This window comes from Uranotaenia lowii, unplaced genomic scaffold (genome assembly GCF_029784155.1).
Source record: "Uranotaenia lowii strain MFRU-FL unplaced genomic scaffold, ASM2978415v1 HiC_scaffold_281, whole genome shotgun sequence".
Lineage (NCBI taxonomy): Eukaryota > Metazoa > Arthropoda > Insecta > Diptera > Culicidae > Uranotaenia > Uranotaenia lowii.
Genome location: NW_026598181.1, coordinates 16452 through 39220, shown reverse-complemented (window position 1 = coordinate 39220; position 22769 = coordinate 16452). Strand labels below are relative to the sequence as shown.

Sequence of the window (22769 nt, the reverse complement as noted above, 5' to 3'; positions counted from 1 at the left end):
CCAGCTACGGTTATGTGAAGAAAGATTGTCTAGAGGCAGTGTGATAGAAAAATGGAAATTTTGAGAAGTGACTAGACACATTTGTGTTCTCAAAATTAATAATTATTCACGCTTAGTTTGCGCGGTCGCGCTATAGCAGGTCCATATTTGCGCACCGGAGATGATACAATTCGGGCCGTAAAGTGTTGACTTTTGGTGGTGCTAAAAGCGCGTTTTTTTTGTTCTTTCGTTGAGCTGAAAAGTTCTACCTTAGAAAATTATCTTCGCAGTCAGCACTCAGCAGCGGGCCAGGTGGGCCGGGCCAGCCATATCGGAAAACTATTTATGGTGACACCTTAACAGTATTTCATCTTCCTAAATGTGGTCCGCGAAGCGGGGAATCCAAAATCGCAAAACCAAAGGAAACTTCAGCAGAACGTATCTCTCGTATAAGCACCTATATTTATATGAAATATTTTCATGCATTCCCGCGCGCCATTATTGTAGGAAGATTACACATTCGAAATCGACCGACTGGTGGGATTTAGTAACAGCTTTCTGGAAACTGCGAAGCTTCCCCATAGTTACTACATATTATGGATGGATGTGAAAATTTAAAACTGATGCGCAGTTGCTTTTCGTAAAGCTTTTGATTATGGGGGTATCGTTCCGCCTTTGGAGCCGACGATTACTCATCTTCTCGCTCAGGTGAGGCGAAACGTGAGGTGGCATAACTTAAACAAACGTTTTGTTCTAAGCAGAAACAGACATTTGATTTTCAGTTGATGTGAGGAGAAATTATTTGAAATTGTACAACAAAAATTGGAAACTAAAGTTCATTGACAGAGAAATGTACTTCCTATCTGATTGCTACACCAATTATCGGTCACGGCTGGCCTTTTCTAAAATCTCTGTATGGAAAGATTGCATTATTAATTCACACGGTGATGAGAACTTATTCTGGATCATGTAAACAACTTCTTTTATTTTGGATACGTTTTTTTGTAACACCATTACCTTCAAAGTACCCAATAGTTTTTTTGTGGATTTCCAGCTTCGATGACGGGAGGGAGGGCTCTCATACAAAATCAAACTCATAAAACACGCAAAACTCGAACAATATTCGGTAGATATTCAAAAACAAAAGGAGTTACAAGTATATTTTTCCACTACAAGATGATTTATTATACAGAATGGCCCCTTCTACTTCTAAACCTCTTTACACTTATAAAGAATTCTACCACTTTCTAAACGGGAGAAGAGGCCGATCGTTTTAAGACCTTCCCAAATCATAAGAGTAGAGTTGTACAAATTCAACCTTAGGCTGATGTCATGCTAAGGCGACATGGAAAAAGCGCAGACCTGTCATGCTGAGCGCATTGGAAAGCGCGACAAAGCTGATGCTAGGGTGTTTTGTAGCGCGACAAGTAGGAAATCCAATGGGAATATTGTTTTTTTCTCGGTTTGAAGCAGTGATTCGGGGATTTAAGTACAATAGTTCAAAAATATGTACGTCCGAACTTGTGATAATAAACTAAAAAATATCTCAATCGGCGATAAATTTTCAAGAATTCTTAGTTCCCGCAAAAAACAAGGAATTTTGTCGGTTCAAATTTCGGAATTCTTGCAATCCGGGTCGTGATCGGATGAGTTTTTAATGGTTCCTGAAAGAAAGGAGACGATTCCAAGCATTATCAGATGTAGAGAAGTGATAATTTGTAGTGAATTTCAAAACGCCATGGCGCGCCAGCATGTCATACCAATGCGTTGCAACGCTTTCATATTGGAATTTACAACGCAAAGCGATGTTTGTCGCCTCAGCATGATATCAGCCTTAGGTATGGCACAACTCGAACAGTTTTCAGATGATTTTTATAAGAAGTGATTCATAAATATGATTAACACAACAAGTTAAATTTCCATAGAAGTTGGTTCCCATTCAAAAATTCATAGAAAAAACGACATAGAAATTTATGTGATACTCATGAATGAGAACACATGCAAGTGATAACATGATAAGATGATTCACTAAAATGAATAATGTTTCCCATTTTTAAAACAGGGGTCTCCAAAACAAAATGATAAAAAAATATGATTTTTTATACTAAATCCTATAACTTTAGATACGGGAGATTCCTTTCAAAATCTATGTAAAATTCGACACCAACCAATATCATGTGATATTCATCAAATTTGGAACACATGAAATTTAGGAGTTAAAACGATAATTTTTTTGTAGACACCTCCCTTTCTATAACTGGAGGCTCCCATACAAAATACATGACCGATTCCAGCGTGACGTCACAACATTCGCAAAACAATTTTTGGTATATTGTATGTAAGTTTTACAGGTCATATGGCACATTGAAAAAAAATAATGCTTCTACAACACCGCATTTTTCTGCTCTTCTATTCGATCAAATTCATAAAAATTTGAGGAAAGTATCAATTCATTACAACCTACAAGTCACTGTTTTTGATTTTTTCAAATTTTGATTTAAATTTATTTTAGAGCGATTCTGTTTCGTGACGTCACAACTCGCCATTTTTTTAAACCAGGGTTTGGCAAAGCGTTGAGATGTCACGAAATTTCATGGTCAGCTACATGAAATAAATCATACTATAACCTTAAAATTAATGCTGAATTTACTTAAAATGCTTAAAAACTCAATAATTATTGTGGTATGTGATGTATGTGAGTATGTGATTTGGTATGGAATCGATCCATTTATTCCCAAAAAAATAGGGGAATTAAATCTCAAAGGCCCATATAAACAGATAAGGTTTTCCACACTGCTCACATCAATTTTATTCGAAGTTTTTTGTGCGATCATGTGAATATTATTTAGAAAAAAAAGCTAATGCTAGAATATATTTATTCGTAAAAGCGTTGAAATGTTTTGCTGAATCTTTTTAATCTTTAATTCCAAAGGAAAGGAAAAATAAATGATGATTTCAAAAGCCTTGGCTTTTTTTAAAGTTAGTTATTGGACACTAGAGTGCCTAAATCAGTCGAATTATGAAAATCTTATAAGTTGCAAGCTTAAATAGATCCTAGGCCTAGCACAAAATCTAGTGCCAAATTTGGGGATTGGACCAATACACGGCACAATGAGCCTAAAATTTGTATGAGAAATTGGGTTGGAAGGAACACGAAAACCAAGTTTTGCTCCAATTTCTGACGTCACTATCGGCTGATTTGCTTTTATTATAGTCATTCATTCGTTATGACAAATAGTTTATCTCAAGGTCCCATTTCGACATTGGTTAGGTTAAAAGATATTGAGTTTTAAAAAATAGCTTCTGATGGGTCAATTACATAAAAAAAATACTTGAATGATCGTAAATCGACGTTTATATACCCGTTTATGATCGTTATAGCTGTTTTATGATAACTCTAATCGAAATGCGTTCTTCAGATGAAATATTGTCACAATTAAAACTTTAAAACACTAAAATTAAAAGAAAAATTGGTTGATAAAGACCTAAATTATTGACGAAAGGGGTCTTGCGCGACCCCTTTTCTTAGTATAAACTGGCCCAAATTTTGCATGAGACCTTGTGCTAGTACATATTTAAATTTGTTAAATTTTGTAATTCAGTTAAAAGTTTCTTTTGTGAGATTTTATGTGAACACGGGGTTCGATTTGGATTTTCTAGTGACATTCTTTGAGGTGGAAATTTCAATTAAGGACAATTTAGAATACTTTAATTAATTTTATTGATTAATTTTCTATGAAAGTCTCACGATTTTTTTTATATTAAAAGTTAATTTATTAAGTTATTACCATGTTCAAAGATGTTTTGAATCTTATTTCATTTATTTCATGGAACTTATTTTGTTTGAACATAATGCCCAAAATAAAAGAAACTACTAGCGGAGTTTTTCATTGTAACATAGATATATGAAGAACATGATATTTTTGCAAGATTTTTAATCGTGTCACAGATAACTATCTGCTTTATGATTCACAAATATTCTTTTACAAAATCGATGAGGATTTAATTTTTGTTCATTTTCGAATCAAATGTTTTTAAACGCGATTTTATTTGTTTTATTAAAGATGTTTAAAAACAACCGATTAATGCAAAAAAAAGTTTCGTTAAAAATTTGATAATAGAATTCGATTATTGAAGCGCATTGTTATATTGAACTTGTATTACTATACTCGAAATACTATAATCGTGTCGAAGTAAAAAGTCTTGAACGTTTTCGAAAAAAAGTAAATAAATTTTCGTGACGTCACAACGCATTCTTTACCCGGGTGCAATTCAAAACCTTCTAAACCGGTATTCAATCTAAAAATTGCATTGAATTCCACTCAAAAAGTTTGAAGAGACCTCTTATTTTCGCCAATATGTGAAATATCAGTAAATCATAAATTGAAAAACACTAAAATTTTTTTAACGTCACAACGCTTAAAAATAGATACTTTTATCAACGATTCTAGAGCATCAACTTGCAGTGACTGTTATTCATCTTATATCATGCTTAAAAGATGGCTTTACTACCATCATTTTGCAATAATTTTTTTTGACATAGCTAGATTTTTGACAAAGTTATGTTATAAATAAAGAATAATTGCAAAAATAAATTTAATTTCATACGACAATTTTTACATTTTAAAGATAACACACTCAATTCTTAAAAAAAAGCTAACTGAAAATCTTTTAATGGAAAATGACACTGAAGAAATTCCCTTTCTATTTATTATTGAATATTGAAAAAGAAAAATCGGTTCTACAGTTGAGGGGTGGTTGAAATGGGTCACATATAAATTTTACACGCCTCAATGTTCATCAGCCAAGATGAATTACAAGGTTGGAAATAAAAAAGTAGTGTAACTTGAGGCTTGAGGCTGAGGTCGTTCCTCGACCTGCCAGAAGGCCCCATGCCAAAATTCAGTTCATTTGGTTGACTCTAAGGGGTCGCTCATTGAGCCTAAATTTTGTATGGAAATTCGACATCATTTGTTCTAGCAAAAACAGCAAAATGCGCTTTTTTATCTTACTTTTTTGGCCAAATTTGAGCTCATTTGAGTAAGTTTCCAGCGTGCGCTAGGAGTTTTAGTGAAAAAAATCAATTTTTCTTGAACATTTTCGTAGATGTGTTCTAGCAAGCTATTATCAATACAAAATGGTGGTTTTATCGGTGATTGGTATGACAAGCATCTTGAAACAAGTTGAGCACCACTGACTTTCAGTGTGTGCTGCTCGGCTAACTTTTACCCAAAACACAAACACGCAAAACCCAAATCTGTAGCAATTATAATTATTTACTTACACACGACATTTTAAAAACTTAAGCTAGCTTACATAATAACTACTCACGGGCCCGTTTTCCTACTCTAACATCAAACGCACAACAATCATATCACAGCTGCTTGGACGGCACAGGTGTATCACAGCTTTAATTTTCGTATTGCAGTCGTATCCGGTGAACTGGCAACCCTGCCAGGCTTCACTGCTTCGACGGGCGTACCGCAGCTGCCCGGAGCACTTCCGACGACTTCCGGCTCGATCCGGCGGGCTCTCTCTACGTCCGCAGCTTACTTACGCAAAAACGGGACTCGCAAAACCAAGATGGCGAAAATCGAGTCCCGAAAAGCGTATTTCTCAGCTCCCAAAAACGACCTATTCATTAATTATCATGGCTTAGCATTTGAATTTTCCGGCACAATGTTTTTGCTACTCACCCGCGTGGGGTCGTTTTCGTTATCCAACTTCAAATTTCTACCGTCGGATAAATGGACACAAGGGCAGCGGCTTATGGTCTGTAAAATTGAGACTCTTCAAACACCATTTGCGGAGGGGATTTTTAGTTTGTTTCACTCACCCTTCTACCTGGTTTACGCTGCTTACGATTGTTCTTTCGTGTTCAATTTCTTTCTCCACCTTCTCAACGCTAACTTCAACCTACGAAGAGAGGTGAGTTTGAGAATAAGAATTAAAATGAACTTTTGCTGCTTTACCGTTGTTTCCGCTGGGATTGTCACCTGTAGGAGCTGGCTCGGTCGGTTGTTGCCTCGTCTCACTCAATCCGTCGCCTGCTGAGCTGAGGGAATTCCAATTTGTTTATCCGATCCACTGAAAGTGGTTCTATTGGCTCACCTTTTCATCAAGTAGCTCCGGAATATCCTCCTTATTCGATGACTAAAGCTCTGGGACATCAAACGAATGCGGGCACTGTTGATTTAATGCGCGATGGCGAATCTTACCGCCTAAACGTTTTCTTGCGTTGATTGTTTTTGTACGTTGATGTTGTTTTGTTGATCTTTGTTTGTGTTGTTTTTTTCCACGTGCGCGTTTGACAGCTACACTCTTAATACTAAACACTCATTCTTTGGTATCTTTTCACTCAATCAATACACGCTCAGAACAAAATAGCTAGACTAACTTAATTATAATGCTACATACACTACCGCAACGGAAGAATTTTTCATGAATCGGAGACAAACGATTCATGAAAAAATCAAAAACCTCTATACCTAGGCAACGATCAGAGACATCGGTCTGGCCACCCTAAGGCAACCACGAAACTTCGCAAGCCACAACAATGCTTGCCAGATCGAAACTTATAGGCCCAAATCGAAAATACTACTCCAGCGACTTCTGGAAGACTTGACCGAACGCCAACGAGTCTTGGCAAATCGTCTCTGACCGTTCCTGTACCAACTTTCAAATTCTTGCCTCCGCTACGGTTACAAGCACAAAACAGTAGCTTAAACGTTACAAATTTGCTCAAAAACACAAAACATTGAACAAATATAAAAATTAAAAAGAGGTTAAAAAATATGGTGATTAAAAAGAGGGAAAAGCAGCAAATCCATGGAAAGGGAGAATTTAGTTCCCTGATCGCCAAGAGCCCGAATGGAGGTTTTACCGCGCCTCCAGATCGCGTTGCTTTAGAATGGAGGGTTTTCTTGACGACCCCGTTTATGCTACTTCCCCTAAAATTAGGACTAGTTCAGCATGTGGTTCGAATACTGGATTCATCTCGTATGTAGTGACACCATTCCAGATTAGTACGGTTTGTTGTTTTGTTCTAAGGTTGTATTTTGGTGGAGTATACTCTCTTCGTAGCTGGTGTAGCTCATAGCTGGTTTAATGGTGCTGTTGTCCAGATGTTGCTCTCCGCGGCTCGCTGTTCCGATCGGCAAACGGTCTGTCTGTCCGGATTTTCGTGGAGTGGTGCTCCGTTGTTGGCAGTCGTGTTTCTACTTGCATAGCTGAATTTGCTGGTTTGTCACGTTCCAGTAACGGCGTGACAGCGCGAGGCATGTACACGGTCAGTTTCTCTCGCCCTGACTAACGGATCGCGCTCAAGAGAGCTTCCTGGTTTGTCACGTTCCAGTAACGGCGTGTTTGCGTTTAGCATGAACACGGTCAGTTTCTCTCGCCCTGACTAACGGCTAGCCCGCGGGAGGCCTTGCGGGTGGAAAAGGTGTCTATTTCGGTGATGCATTGATTCGCCTAGCTTTGACAAACCAACGCTGTCTCTAGTCGAAACTCTCTGTGAACTGCGTCCAGCCCACAGAGTACGATTTTTCTCGGTTCGTGAACGGGAAGCGCCTTGGCACTGAGGAGTCATTTCCGGGTATTCTCGGTCTGCATGGTCCTGTTTTTGACCTCCATTTACTGAGGAGCCTGTCCAGACGATACCTGCACACTCCGTACTGCTTCAGTATGCGTTGTCCATGTCGAGGAAATTACTGCTGTCGCTCGAGGAGCAGGTTTGCAGCGTGAGTTCCGCACTGTCGCTGCGGATGAGCTCTATCCGCTCGCGAAGGCGTTAACTAATGCTCTAGTCGGGCATACTGTCACGTTCGGTGTAGTGTGGTGATTGACGCTGTGCGTGTTTGCTGAGTCTATGAAGATCTCTTTGTTGATCACCCTTGGTGATGGACGTAGCTGTATAGTCGTCAAGCGAGGAGGTAGTGAAAGGTGTTGTTGCTCGCTGCGCTTGACGATGGCTCGATTTGTCCCGATCGGCAACGGTGTTTTCGGCGGTAACGCAGTCGTTCACAGACCTAGCCTGTCGTCATAGCTGTGATGATTCGAGGAGATAGCGAGCGATGATCCTGCTAAATGCCCTCGATGGTGGCACGATTTTTCCCGATCGGCTAACGGTGTTTTTAGCGCATTGAGCGTAGTGGTTCACAAATGGTGGTTGATCTGCGTCATAGCTGGAACATGGCGGTATTGGTAGTTTGCGGCAGAGAGTCGATATGGTAGTAGCGGCCGTCATGAAGTCTACTCCGCACAACTTCTGCGCAAAACTGTAATCCGCGGGGTTCATGATGTTGTCCTGACAATCCCTTTGACTGCAGCGACGTGGTATTTGGAGCTGCTGTACTTTCCAGGATTTCCAGCATTCCAATATCCCAAGCGCAATTCAACGCTAATTCGACGTCAGGAACGTGTTGTCGTGGTCCGATAGGATTGGAGGCGAGGTTTCAATGTGTGTATGTAGGTCCATCAGCCGTCTCAATGTCGTGTTTTATGTGTGTGTTGTCAGCAACTGCTTACATAGCTTGAATCTCTCTAGTCGGCTTTCATGTCCTTGGCATGATACCGACCCCGCTTTCCTGACTGGACATCTTCCAATTCGAATAGGTTGGTGCCCAGTATTTTCCTCACGATTGCCGGTACGAACTTGGGATCCAGTTTCCGGTTGATGTGATCTGCCTTCGATGAGAGAGTGAAGTTCCGACGCCACACTAGATCTCCTACATTGAAAGGAGCCGGTTTTTTATTGACGTCGTATCGCTTCTTCGATTTTGCGTGGTTGTTTTTTATGCGTTGTTGAATGAACTCCTGTATGCGACGAATTGTAGATAATCGCACATCTTGTGCCACTTTGGGATCCTTCGGTGTGTTTATGTCTTGCTGCGTGTAAAGATCCGTGTGCAGCAGTAAGTCTCTGCCGAAGTTAGCGCAGTGCGGACTAATCCCGGTAACCTCATGTTTGGAACTGTTTATGGCGGCAGTAATGGCTGAAAGATTGACGTCCCACTCACGATGATCCTCTTCGATTAAAGCCCTGATGCATGTTATCAGCACTCTGTTGACTCGCTCGGCGTTGTTTACCATCGGACAGTAGTAAGCTGTGGTCATGTGTGTGATCTGATGTTTTACTAAAAGGGCTTTAAACGCTGATGACAAGAATTGCTTACCGTTATCCGATAGGATAATACTTCGAAAATTTCAAAAAGACCTGCTTCTCTAAAAAGTCCACCATTTTTATTGAATCTGCTGATCGCATTGGATGCACTACGATGTACTTGGTTACCCAGTCCACTACGACCAACATTACCGTGTTTCCTGCCTTGGATCTGGTCAAGGGCCCAACAAAATCAACTGAGATTAATTCCCACGGTATCCGCGCCGGCTTTGCAGCTCCCATTGTTGGCATCATAGCCGTGTTCGATGCTTTACATGCCTTGCATGTGTCGCATGTTCTAATGTATGCTGCTACGTCATCCGCCATCTTCGGCCAGTAAAAGAAAGTCTGCAACTTGTGGAAGGTCTTCATGAAACCCAAGTGCGCCGATGATGATGAGTCATGAAATCGTCTGATCGTTTCTAGTCGTTCGTTCTTCGGTATGACTTTCTTCCACTTGTGCGTGACGTTGCCTATTTCATCCTTGCACTTGCAGTTCTTGTATAGAACACCGTTGATCAGCCTGAAGTCAGGAAAGTTGCTTGCATTTTGCTCCACCTGCTCCTTCAAATGCGTGTACCAGGAATCTGCTTCTGAAGTTACAACAAAAACGTCCTCTGGAACAATTCTGGACAGCGCATCAGGGACCACATTGATTGTTCCTTTGCGGTATTTGATGTCGAAGTCAAATGCATTCAAACGCAGCAACCAACGGCTCATGAGAGCTGTAGGGTTTTTCAGCGACCTGAGGTAACTCAGGGCAGCATGATCACAGAATACTGTAAATTTTGTCCCCTCAATGAATCCCCTGAATTTTTCAATAGCCCTTATTACCGCTAAACATTCTCGTTCGGTGACTGAATATTTCCGCTCCGAAGATGATAGCTTTTGTGAGAAATAGCATATCGGATGTTCTTGTCCATCTACTTCCTGCGTTAGAACTGCTCCAATGGCAATATCACTGGCATCACACGCTATAGCAAACGGTTTGTTATAGTCTGGCATCGCTAATACCGGAGCTGATGTGAGAGCCTGTTTTAGTGTTGAGAATGCTTGTTCTGCTCCAGCGTTCCATTTGAACCTGATCTTTGTTTTTGTAAGCTCCGTTAGAGGTGCAGCAATTTTGGAAAAATCTGCAATGAAACGGCGATACCAGTTGCACAATCCCAGAAAGCGTTGTACCTCCTTCCGTGTTGTTGGTGTTGGAAACTTCAAAATACAGCTGATCTTCTCCTCGTCTACGTTCCATCCTGCTTCGTTCAAAACGAAACCCAGGTATTTCAGCTCTGCTCTGCAAAATTTTGATTTTTCTGCCGAAATTGTTAGATTCGCTTTTTTCAAGCGGCTTGCCACTTCTTTGAGCATCAGTATATGTTCTTCGAATGTTCTTGAGCAAATAATTATGTCATCCAGATAGCAGAATACTCTAGGCTCCAGATCTGCAAATAAATAGGTCATTATCCTCGATAACGCCTGACTTGCTGTGCACAAACCGAACGGAACGACTTTAAATTGGAAATGCCCTCGCTGTGGCACCGTGAAAGCCGTGAGTGCACGCGAGTTTTCCTCCAGAGGCAGCTGCCAAAAGGCATCCTTTAAATCTAGCGAGGATATGTAGCTACAGTCTCCGAGGTTGTTTATGATCGCCGAGATTTGCGGTATTGGATATCCCTCGTTCACCATTATGGAATTCAGATAACGGGCGTCCAAGCATACTCTGTAGTTTCCAGTTTTCTTTTTTACGGCCACCAAGGGGTTGTTCCATGGTGAGAATCGTGCCTCCTCGATCACGTCCAGCTCTAACATCCTGTCTATCTCCTTGTTTATTTCGTTGAGAACATATGGCGACATTGTGTAGTACCGTTGCTTTTTTGGAACTGCCTTTCCCACATCAATGCGGTGTTCGTACAAGCTCGTCCTTCCTAGGCTGTTTTGTGTTGCTACTGGAAAACTGTCGACGACTACGTCCAATTGGAGTTTTTGTTCTGCTGATAGAAGTTTCATTGGTTCCTTTTCCTGTTCGTCGTTTATCTGATCGGCCATGCAGCAAATGGCCTTCACTCCAAACTTTTCCCAAAAGTTCATGCCTAAAATTATGCAATCAGGAATGCTGGGGATAACCAAAAGTGGTAGAGTGTCCTTTCGGTTGTTGTACTCTATTGGCAATCTGACGAAACCTTCGACTGCATGTTTTGTACCATCTGCTGTTCTTATACCTCCTTTTATAGGTTCTTTCACCAAGTTGAGTTCTTGCACAATTCCTGTCATCTTGCCTCCCAATAAAGAGCAAGTAGCTCCACTATCTAAGAGTGCGGTTAACTCCCTGTTCCGTATCTTAATTTGCGCATGTGGTCGATTATCTGTTCCGGTTTTGATGACGATTGAATGCAGATAATGAAAGTCAAATACGTTGGAGGGATTATTGAAGAACGGAGAACTGTTTCCCTCTATTGCCGATTCTCCGCTAGCGGGTTTCCCGAATCTGTACGACAAGTGAAACAGCTGCGTAGTGAATAGCCTTTTCTGCCACATCGATAGCAAAACAGAATAGCCTGTGGTCTCGAACAGTCCATGAAACGATGACCCTCCTCGTCGCAGTTCCAGCAAACCTTCAACAAAGGTCCTGACACTGTAGGTTGTTGTTGTGGTAGAGATTCAGCGGCGTTTTGTCGATCTTCTTGTTGTGTTGGTAACTGTGAGAATCTTCCCGGAAATTGTCTCTGTGGGTATGCGATCTGCTCATTGGATTGTGTTCGGTAAGTTGCGCTCTCTGGGGGCTGCACTGCGAAATGTTGATAACCAGTTTCTTGTCTACGCTGAGGATTGAATTGGTGCTCTTGCTGTCGTTGAAAAGGTCTTGCCTGTTGCGGTGCTCTTGGCCCCATCGATGGTGCTTCTCGACGTTGCTTATTCAACTGCATCTTAAATGCACATACTTGCTGTTCGAGTTCCTCAATTTTTGCTAGCAGGTCTTCGCTTTCTGGTTGCTGTACCGCCTCGGTTACACTTCTGCTGTCATCTTCTTCTACTACGTTGACCCGGCTGTATCGCTGATTGGTCGACGCTATACCTGTTCGCTGTTGTAGTGACGGGGTGGCGAAACTCGGTTCCAACAAGCTGTTGTGCGGGAATGGGATTTTCCGTTGGCAGTTCAGAAGTCTACGTGTGTCGTCATAACTGGAGCATATTTTAACAAGTTCAGCTACGGATGTTGGATTTGCTGCTGCTACAATGATGGCATAATCCACACACATGTTCTTCTTCATTATAAAGATTTTGTCTTCTTCCGAGATCGGCGGAGTGATAAAGCGAAATAGCATGGAGATATCACGATGAAAATCCGCAAATGATTCGTTTTGCCCTTGGAAACGATAGGACGCTTCCAGACGAAGAATTTGCGAGTAACTGCCTGGCAGAAACTCCTTGCGTATCTCCCGTTTGAATTCTTCCCACGACGTCAGTCGCCCTTCGACGAATGCACGGGTGTACCAATCCTGAGCGGTTTTTTCAAGCAGATGCTTTATATTCGCGAGGAGAGTTTCTTGGTCTAAGTTTTCAGAGGAAGCAAAGGCCTCAACTCTATCAAGAAAAACGTTCAAAGATGTTGTATCCTGCTGTCCACGAAATTTGAACGGCCAGTTGTGGATTCCCTTTGGAATGCGACGAACGGGTTCCTCACGATATGGTGCCTGTTGTTGTTGTTGCATTGTTTGTCTTTGAAGTTGTTGGTTCGCTTGCTCCAACTGTTGATTCCTGATTCGTAGCTGCCTTATCAGTTGCTGCTGTTGCTCCAGCAAATCTTGTTGTTGCTGTTGTTGAACTGTCGATATAGGTGGTTGGGTGGCTTGAGCCAATCCGAATCGATTGATTTCTTGTTGCTGCAGCTTCAAATTCTCGTGCTTTTTTAGCTCCATATGAATCTGCTCTCGCTGCTGATCCAATAGCGTCTGCAATTGCTTCGCCTGGAATAATTCATCGGAAACTTGCGGCTGTATTTGTGAGTTGGTTTAGTTCAACGGGGAATGAAGCCGGATTTCCTGTGATTTAGCAGATGGACTTGTGCTGCTCAGTTTCCCGGTTCCCTGAACAGGCGCCTTGGACCTCCGGACTAAAGACTGCACTAGAAATGAAGAAAGTTTGGATGCAGGGATTTAAAAGTTCTTGGGCCGGGACTCAAAGCTAAGTACCATTTTTTATCATTACACCACATTCATTGCATTCTAACGAAAAGGCCGTAAAAAAGGTTTTCATGTCGAAGCATTCGTAAATCGCTTATTTTAAAGAGGATGTTAAATCACTTTCAAAAACGTTGACATGAAATTCTACTGAGCAATTGTTTGTTATGATTTACGATCAAAAACTTAATCACTTTCATGTTTCTTCAACAAAAAACAAAACAAATAAGGCCGAAACAATTCCATTTTTTTGTCAGACCACTCCCTCCCCCTCTTCGATTTGTCCGATAATCCAGAATTTCAAGGTATTTTATTGTAAAATATCACTTTTTTTTCGAATATTCAAACAATAGGAAGCAAGAAGTATAAGTTTCATCTTGATTGTCGTTTTCGAAAATCATTGAAAAATTATCAAATCTATTTTGAAATATTTTTCTCGAAATATCAATTTAGGCTTTGCGGTACTTATTTTAAATTTTTGATTTTGCAATTATGGACATGAGTTAATATCATTAACCCATCATACTATCCACAGAGTAGACGGAAAGATACGAAGGCAAAAAATCTGATTTATTCTAATTCTTATTGCTGTGAGTATAATGTTGGTAAGTTTCGTAATTTCATAATTCCTTTACAGCATTTAATGTTTCAATATTCCATATTTCCCAAATGACATAAATTAATATAAAGGTCTTTCAATATTCAAAATATTATATGAAGCGTTTGGTAGGGATCTCCACGCTTCATTCCACCCCTGTATCCTGTATCTTTCGCGGTTTTCATCACATGGTTGGCCTGGCCGTAGTAATATCTGCAATGCATAGCAATATGTAACAGGTAATACGCTGAAAAGAAAAATGAAAGACGCAAGTCTTCCATTTTCCAGGATGCCTACATGTTTTGGCCATGTTGATGTAAGAAGAAGAAGAAGAAGAAGGAAACTTGCGGCTGTATTTGCTGTTGGGATTCTCCTGGATGTTGCTGGATCGCCTCACTGAAGTGAAACCCTGGTGGAGTAGGCGTCTGACCCGATCCTGTTGACAACGCTGCAGAAAAGCCACCTTCAGCTTCATTCAAGCGAGTTTCCTCCAACTCTGTGTTCACTGCACTTGTTTGCACCGGCAACACTGGATTAAGCACATGATTGAGATCCTTCAATAAATCATTCACTAGCATGCTAAGTGCTGATAAAGCTTCCGCTAAGAAATCTGGCGGAACAATGATTGACAAACGAGATTTGTAATGCAACAGACGCGAGTATAGGGCTTTTAGTATCTCCGTGTTAGCTGTCGATTTTGCCGAATCAATTTGTCGTTGAATACTGTCAATATTACGCTGGCAACTTTCCAGATTATTTGTTGGAGTCATGACATGATTGGAATCTAAGTGTCTTACATTTCTTGAATTATCCTCTTGCACTACAGATTTTAATTTGAGCACTTTTGCTCTATGCGTCGTGAGCCCAACATTGACCACATGACGCAAGGCAAGCTCATAGGAGATTTCCTCATCTGATAAATGAGTGAAATCCATGCTGAACTTAAAATAATTATGCTTATCTATAATAAAATTAAATTAAAATGTGGCAGTTGGAAAAAAAATTAAAAAAACAAATCCACAAAATCACAAAACTAAGCATAAATCACCAAAACAACAAATATTATATAAATAACGTATACGGTAGTATAAACTAATGGGTTTTTGTGTTGGGCGCCAATGAAACAAGTTGAGCACCACTGACTTTCAGTGTGTGCTGCTCGGCTAACTTTTACCCAAAACACAAACACGCAAAACCCAAATCTGTAGCAATTATAATTATTTACTTACACACGACATTTTAAAAACTTAAGCTAGCTTACATAATAACTACTCACGGGCCCGTTTTCCTACTCTAACATCAAACGCACAACAATCATATCACAGCTGCTTGGACGGCACAGGTGTATCACAGCTTTAATTTTCGTATTGCAGTCGTATCCGGTGAACTGGCAACCCTGCCAGGCTTCACTGCTTCGACGGGCGTACCGCAGCTGCCCGGAGCACTTCCGACGACTTCCGGCTCGATCCGGCGGGCTCTCTCTACGTCCGCAGCTTACTTACGCAAAAACGGGACTCGCAAAACCAAGATGGCGAAAATCGAGTCCCGAAAAGCGTATTTCTCAGCTCCCAAAAATGACCTATTCATTAATTATCATGGCTTAGCATTTGAATTTTCCGGCACAATGTTTTTGCTACTCACCCGCGTGGAGTCGTTTTCGTTATCCAACTTCAAATTTCTACCGTCGGATAAATGGACACAAGGGCAGCGGCTTATGGTCTGTAAAATTGAGACTCTTCAAACACCATTTGCGGAGGGGATTTTTAGTTTGTTTCACTCACCCTTCTACCTAGTTTACGCTGCTTACGATTGTTCTTTCGTGTTCAATTTCTTTCTCCACCTTCTCAACGCTAACTTCAACCTACGAAGAGAGGTGAGTTTGAGAATAAGAATTAAAATGAACTATTGCTGCTTTACCGTTGTTTCCGCTGGGATTGTCACCTGTAGGAGCTGGCTCGGTCGGTTGTTGCCTCGTCTCACTCAATCCGTCGCCTGCTGAGCTGAGGGAATTCCAATTTGTTTATCCGATCCACTGAAAGTGGTTCTATTGGCTCACCTTTTCATCAAGTAGCTCCGGAATATCCTCCTTATTCGATGACTAAAGCTCTGGGACATCAAACGAATGCGGGCACTGTTGATTTAATGCGCGATGGCGAATCTTACCGCCTAAACGTTTTCTTGCGTTGATTGTTTTTGTACGTTGATGTTGTTTTGTTGATCTTTGTTTGTGTTGTTTTTTTCCACGTGCGCGTTTGACAGCTACACTCTTAATACTAAACACTCATTCATTGGTATATTTTCACTCAATCAATACACGCTCAGAACAAAATAGCTAGACTAACTTAATTATAATGCTACAATCTGTATGAATCTGTTTTAGATAATCGACTAAATCAAACCGAAAAAAAAATTCAGAAACTATCCACTTGTACAGAAAATTTACTTTTTTTTTTATTACCTTTAAATTGCCCGCCACACTCCCCCTCACCAAAAAACTCAATTGAGTCCCCTGGTAATGGACGCTACTGTTCCCAGCATGTCGACAGCATACAAATAACAAAACGCGAACAAGACTCTACTCATGCTGGGAACCAATTTTTTTTAAGCTATATGCGAAGGAATGGACGAGAAAAAATATCTAAATTTACGTTAATGTGTGAATCCCAGTGGAAATATATCCTTTTAAGAGATCCACAGAATACGACAAAAATTTACAAAATTAAAACTAGGTTAAAAGATATGAAGAAAAAATTTAAACTAAGGCTGTCTTAAAACTAAATTTAAAAAAAAACTGAACTAAATTAAATAAACTATTATATAACTATTATATTTGGTAGGCCCAATGAAGGAGATTCTTCGTTGACCTAGAGTAGTCGATGGTCTACTACGCTGAAGATGACTTGATTGTCGGGTATTATGGGTTCGGACTCCCATGGTAAAGCTCATATTTCTATTGGTTGGAGAATGAAGATTATCAAACACAAATAAGATGGTTTGTAAGTCACACATTTCTGTAAGGGGCAAAATATTTTGGGATCATTCAGAATAAAGCTGGAAAGTTGGAAACAGTAATGGAAGATTAAATATTGTTTTCAGGCAACGGTTCTGCAGTGTTTGTAGGCGTGTTAGTAGGGATACCGATGCTCTTCCCCAAAGAATGATTAAATAATTTAGAATAGAATTAACAAATGCGTAATAGATTTTTAGTAAGCCATGACGCGGCACAAATTGCTTTATACGCCAAAGGATTCCACACAGTGATGAGACCTTGCTTTCCAATTGCATTATATGATACTTCCATGATAAGGTGTCATCTAACAGTAGCCCAAGGTATTTGAAGTTCATAACTTTCTCAATCACGTTATCATTGACTATAGGATCTTCATGACTGAGAACTATTTTTCTTGCTGAATGAAACACCATATATTTTGTTTTCGGAAAATTTAGAGTAAGAAGATTTGCATTAAAATATCTCAAAAGAACTGTAAGATCTTCTTCAATTTGCTTAACAATAAGCCTAGGACATTTCCCTGGATAAAAAAGGGCCGTATCGTCTGTAAACAGTCTTGGGATGCCATGTAAGGAAATGTTCTGAATATCATCATTGACATAAAGCAGAAATAGCAGCGGTCCAATATTACTCCCTTGAGGGACTCCAATGCTCATGTTTTGTAAATAACTGTTGGTATTATTTAGTGATACATATTGTTTTCGACCTGACAGATAACTGCGAATAACATCGTTCGCAATTCCCCGAATCCCATAAGAATATAGTTTTTTTTAACAGTATATCGTGATTCAAGTTGTCAAAAGCCTTTTTCAGGTCTAAAAACAAAGCCCCGACTATGTTTTTTGAATCGATGTTTTCGATTATTGAGGTGCTAGAACCAGCTCGAAATCCATACTGTAGATTATAAAGGATATTATTTTCTTCCAAGAATTTATTCATCCTATTAATCAACATTTTTTCAAATACTTTGCTGAAAATACTTAAAGTAGAAATCGGACGGTAGTTGTTAACATCAAGACGGTCTCCTGACTTGAAAATTGGTACGACTCTTGCTATTTTGAGAAAATCAGGATACTGTCCTGTTTCTACGGTTTTGTTAAAGCATTGACAAAGAATTCGAGAGAAATCATCGCAATTTCCCTTTAATAAGTAAGTAGGGATCTGATCGTGGCCACAGCATTTTTTGTTTTTAAGAGAATTTATAATTAAAACCACTTCGTTTTTTGTTCCCGGATATAGGAAAATGGAGTTAGAGACACGATTAGTAAAGGATAACGGGTCAGATTGAGGATCGTTATGAATAGTTGTTGCTAGATCTTTACCAATTTTTGTGAAGTGATTATTAAAAGCTTCGCATACTTCGGGGTTTGTCTCGAGAAGTATATTATTAACTTTAAGTTTCATTCCATTATTAGGATTATCTTTTCCTAAAATTGAGTTAATGCCTTTCCACACTTTGGAGCTTGTTGTGTTGCTGAGCAAATTTTCATAGTAGGAAGCTTTACATTTCTTCTTACATTGTTCTACCTTCTTAGAGATATGTTTTAACATATCTTGTAAGTGTGAATCTTGGGGATTCCGTTTTAAACGTTTTATATAATTATTTTTTATTTTGATTAATGTACATAGATCAAAAGACATCCATGGGCAAGGCTTCCCTTTCAATTTCATTTCTCGTGTTATTTGTTTGGTACATTCCGATACTAGTCTATCGTAAACGGTACACATTTCTTTCAAACAATTCTCAGGATTTTCGATAATTTGTACACTTTTAAGGTAATCAGAGAATAAACTGTTTAATCTTGCACGATCAATGATATTTTTATACAGAACAGTTTTACATTTATTGGAGGACAATCTTAGAGTCGTAATAACTTGAGAGTGGTCACTAATATTATTGCCGATTGTGTCGTTTCTAACGAGAGCTAAATCACTGTGCTTGCAAGTAACGTGATCAAGAACATTTTTACTCCTGGGTCTTGTGAACAGTGTGTTCGAACATACAAAACAGTAGGATTCTAAAAGTGATATGTATTTTTGTACGTTACTATTGCTAGTCATGTTAACAGGTATGTTGATATCACCAACCAAGAAACAAGAGTGATTCTGGGGAACCGAAGACAACATATTTTCAAGAATTGGAAAAAAAATTATAACAGGAAACGATGGAGGTTTGTATACACCATACACATCGAAAATTTGGTCTTTTATTTTAATTTCAATACCAATGCTGTGGAAACCTTCGAGACATAAATTTTTTGTAACTCTACAGTTTAAATTTTGTTTAACGTACACTGCAAGGCCTCCGTACGACTGCTCTCTACATGAAAAATATGAGTTATAACAATCACATCAACACACGCATTTATAGATTCAACAGTTTGCAAAATGCAGTCGAATTTTTCAAAGTTATTCATGCTACAAATGTTCCACTTAAAGATACACAAATTATTTTGATGATTGATTTGAACTGAAGAATTGAAATCGTCTACAGTTACATGATATTTATTAATAACTTGATCCATTTTGGATGAATTACAAATATGTTAAGAGAAAAACTAGAAAATTTTAATTTAAAATAATAAACAAATGTGTGTAGATTATGATCTTTTACGTTTAGGGGATGGTGTCAAATGGCTGGATAGTGAAATATTGACATCAGAGTTAGCCAGATATTTGCTCTTCACCCGAGCCAGATCATTTCTATCTTCAACTATTTCAGGTTTAGAGTTAGCATCTTTCTTTACAAGTATTGCTCCTCTCCTACCTGGCCAAACGTATTGCAAACCTAAAATTTGTTGAGACTCGCAAAGATCGTTCAAGAGCTCCGTAGAAAATGGAGTTAATTCGTCTCGAAGGGTAACGTTGAAACTTTTACCATCAATTGAAAAGTTCGGGTCTACTGTGGAAGAACTTAGTTTACCAAAAGTTTTTTTTTTTTTTATGAAACAGAGCTTCTTTAACTGAAATATCCTTGAAAACTATTTTGATAGGTGCTAAACGATCAACAGTTTTTTTTCGAAGAGTACAATCTGGTAACGTTTTCAAGTTGATCCGGTTTAATATCAAACCCAAATGTACGACAAGTTTTGCAAACTAGTTCAACAGTATCTTCGTTGTTGGTAGATGGAATCCCAAAAAACATAGCATTTTTAGATATTGAGTCATTATTGGTTTTATTTAAGTTAACTTCCAACTTATGCACTTTGTTCGTCAGTAATGCCTGAGAGCTTTTCAAATCGGAAACTTCGCTCGCAAGTTGAGAATTAAAAACCAACAGTAAATTTAAAAAAAATATTTTTAGTACCTACAATCTTTTCTTCAAAAGATAGCCTTATTTATGACCTTTAATTTGATGTATAACACTTTTCACACACATTCAATTGCAAATAACTCATCACAGTCAACTCGTATCGCGTCACAATCTTCTACAAACTTGTTTGTCATTGTTTGAACTACAATTCCTGAAATTCTGAGCTTTCTAGCATACTGGGAACATATTTCAGAACACAAAGAGTGAAAGTATGTCGATTTTTCATACATTTTGCCGAAAATCTCCATACAAAGTCCTTTGCGCCAGCTCGTGCTTCTACCAAATGACCTGAAACTTTCAGAAAGTCATTTTTTCACCTAAATGCACCAATTCGGGATGCCGCGTTGAAAAAAATGTTGTAAAAATCATCCCACACAAATTTGGGCCATTCTAATATGTGTAATAGAGTGAGGTCATTCAATCCAATATTTTATTGCAGCAATGATTAACGATGCACTAATGAATTTAATTTCTCCGAGTACTTCTAAGATGAACAAAGGTGTGTTTTTAAATATATTTTTTTTTAAAGATCTGAAAGACAGCCGTAAAAGACAAATGACAAATTTTCATTTTTATAAAAAACCATCCGTTTCCTAGAATGCTTTCGTGGTTGAAAGGTAATAAATAAGGAATTCCAGCTCTAAATTGCTTAGTGAAACGTTTATAACGATTCATTAAATTCGTGGAAAACGAAACGAAACGAAATCTTACGAATTAAGATGTCAGGAAGTCATATTAAATTCTAGTTTATACAACCAGCCTTTGAAGTGTTATATAAAATAGAAAGCCCAAAATAGATCGTTTAGTTAGATTTCCAACACTGGATACTAGCCGCCACAAATTGGTCCCCCGTGTCCTTTTAACGTTTAACCAACCCACGACGCAACGGCAACGGTAACATTGGTTCTTCCCATTAAGTGGAGTGCCCATTTTACAAGTGATACACCGATTACATTGTGTGAAACATCGACCGCATCAGGTGTCGGTCCTCGTTGTTGGTCGGATGTGGGTGGAATGTTCGGTGGGCGTATGATAGGAGGACATCGGATGCACTCCGTTAAATTCCCGGATTAAAGAGCTGCGGAATGGAGCCGGAACAATTGAGACAACTCTTCCTCCATCAGCTAGCAAACTGGTAGGAATGGATCCACCCGCGATAATCGCGGACCCGCGCTCTTAATGCCGGCGGAGATGCTTTTAGTAACGCTTGGTTAAGCCGTTAAATTATTGCTGCCTGTAGTATCCGGAAATTGCTTCTGGGATTGCGCAACGAACGGGAGATTCACACACTGCCGAGGAAGGCCGTTGGGGAAATAAATTGTTGATAAATGTTCTGTATGCGTTATCAGGTATTTACGACGGTTTAAATTGCATTTTTAATTTGGATAACTTTGAATGGTTTAGGATAATTAACTGCTTTTTTGTTGCCAGTTAGCTGCAGCTAGATTCAGGAAATTTTATTTTCATCTATAAGGAAATAAAATATAGCTTTAAGTTTACAAGCGACTTAAAATAATGAATTGTTTTCGAATATTAAAATTATACATCGTATTAATTACCTTCATGTCCAATTATTTCAATTTTATCCTTCGTTTCCGTCATATCCTATTTGATTTCAATATATTGTAGGAAAGAATTGATATATATTTTCTATAACATTATTTGGAGTAAAATGTGGGTTAAAATGCTACCGACAGACAAGGCGATTATTTTTCGCATGTTTTTCAACATCAATTTTTATCATATCTATTCCCTGAAATTTCAATTTACACAGTTGGATTTATTTCATCACAAAGGGTGCTTAAAATCTTGGCGCACGGCACCCTCCTAAATAAATGCACTTCAATCAATCATTCCCGACCCATCTCTGGATCACAGTTTAAAAATATTATTTGGAGCTTTAAATTCATACGACTAACGTCGACTTCCATAAGTGAATTCACTTATTCATTTTTGGGTAAATTCCATGAAAAGCTTCACAACTAACAGCGATATCGTAGGCAATGGCTTTGAAATCTGTGAATATTTCCAAAATTCTGTGTTCTGTGACACAGAATCTGTGATGGAAATTTGCATAAAATTCTGTGAAATTACAGATTTTTCTGTAATTTCGGCAACCTTGGGAGGGAGAGTTTAGAGGTTTAAACACAAAAACACTACCTCGTCTTAAAATCAGTTTTTATGAGAAGTATTACGTACACTAATTAAGATCAGAATTTGAAACCAAACATCATAACTTCATAACATTCATTAATATAATTCATCGAATACTAATTTTACATTTCAACAAATATCTAAGCAAGCGAACTTGAATCGTCCTAAAACATCCATTATGCGCTTGGAAAATTTAATTTTGTGTACCGGGAGCTGCACAGAGTCCATTTCCCTATATGTATCAACAATCATTGAAATTCATTCGCTATATTCCAGCGAATTGTGGTATTGTGGTAAATTTATCGGGCATTAAAAATAGTTGTGGATTATCTCAAGCTAAGTTTCCGGGTAATATTAAAGTAAAATGGCATAGCACT

At 39.0% G+C, this 22769-nt stretch overlaps 1 protein-coding gene and 1 long non-coding RNA gene across 2 annotated transcripts; both read right to left on the bottom strand.

The window, feature by feature from the left end:
- Positions 1–5155: 5155 nt before the first annotated feature.
- LOC129759818 (uncharacterized) lies at positions 5156–6371 on the bottom strand. The gene is made up of 4 exons (XR_008740244.1): positions 6091–6371; positions 5952–6034; positions 5816–5895; positions 5156–5753 (listed from the first exon to the last, which is right to left on the bottom strand). It is a non-coding gene; the product is annotated as an uncharacterized LOC129759818 (long non-coding RNA).
- A 5218-nt stretch (positions 6372–11589) lies between these two features.
- LOC129759817 (uncharacterized) lies at positions 11590–14493 on the bottom strand. Its single transcript, XM_055757347.1, has 2 exons — positions 14260–14493; positions 11590–13131 (listed from the first exon to the last, which is right to left on the bottom strand). The coding sequence occupies exons 1-2, from the start codon at positions 14491–14493 to the stop codon at positions 11590–11592; spliced, it is 1776 nt and encodes a 591-aa protein (XP_055613322.1).
- Positions 14494–22769: the final 8276 nt, after the last annotated feature.

Bases quoted from the DNA above. Each gene is read 5' to 3' on its own strand.
- LOC129759817 (XM_055757347.1), bottom strand. From the start codon at position 14,493: ATGCTAGTGAATGATTTATTGAAGGATCTCAATCATGTGCTTAATCCA. The intron at 13,132-14,259 runs GTTTCCTTCTTC...TCACAAATACAG, and splicing joins AACAGCAAATACAGCCGCAA to CCGCAAGTTTCCGATGAATT.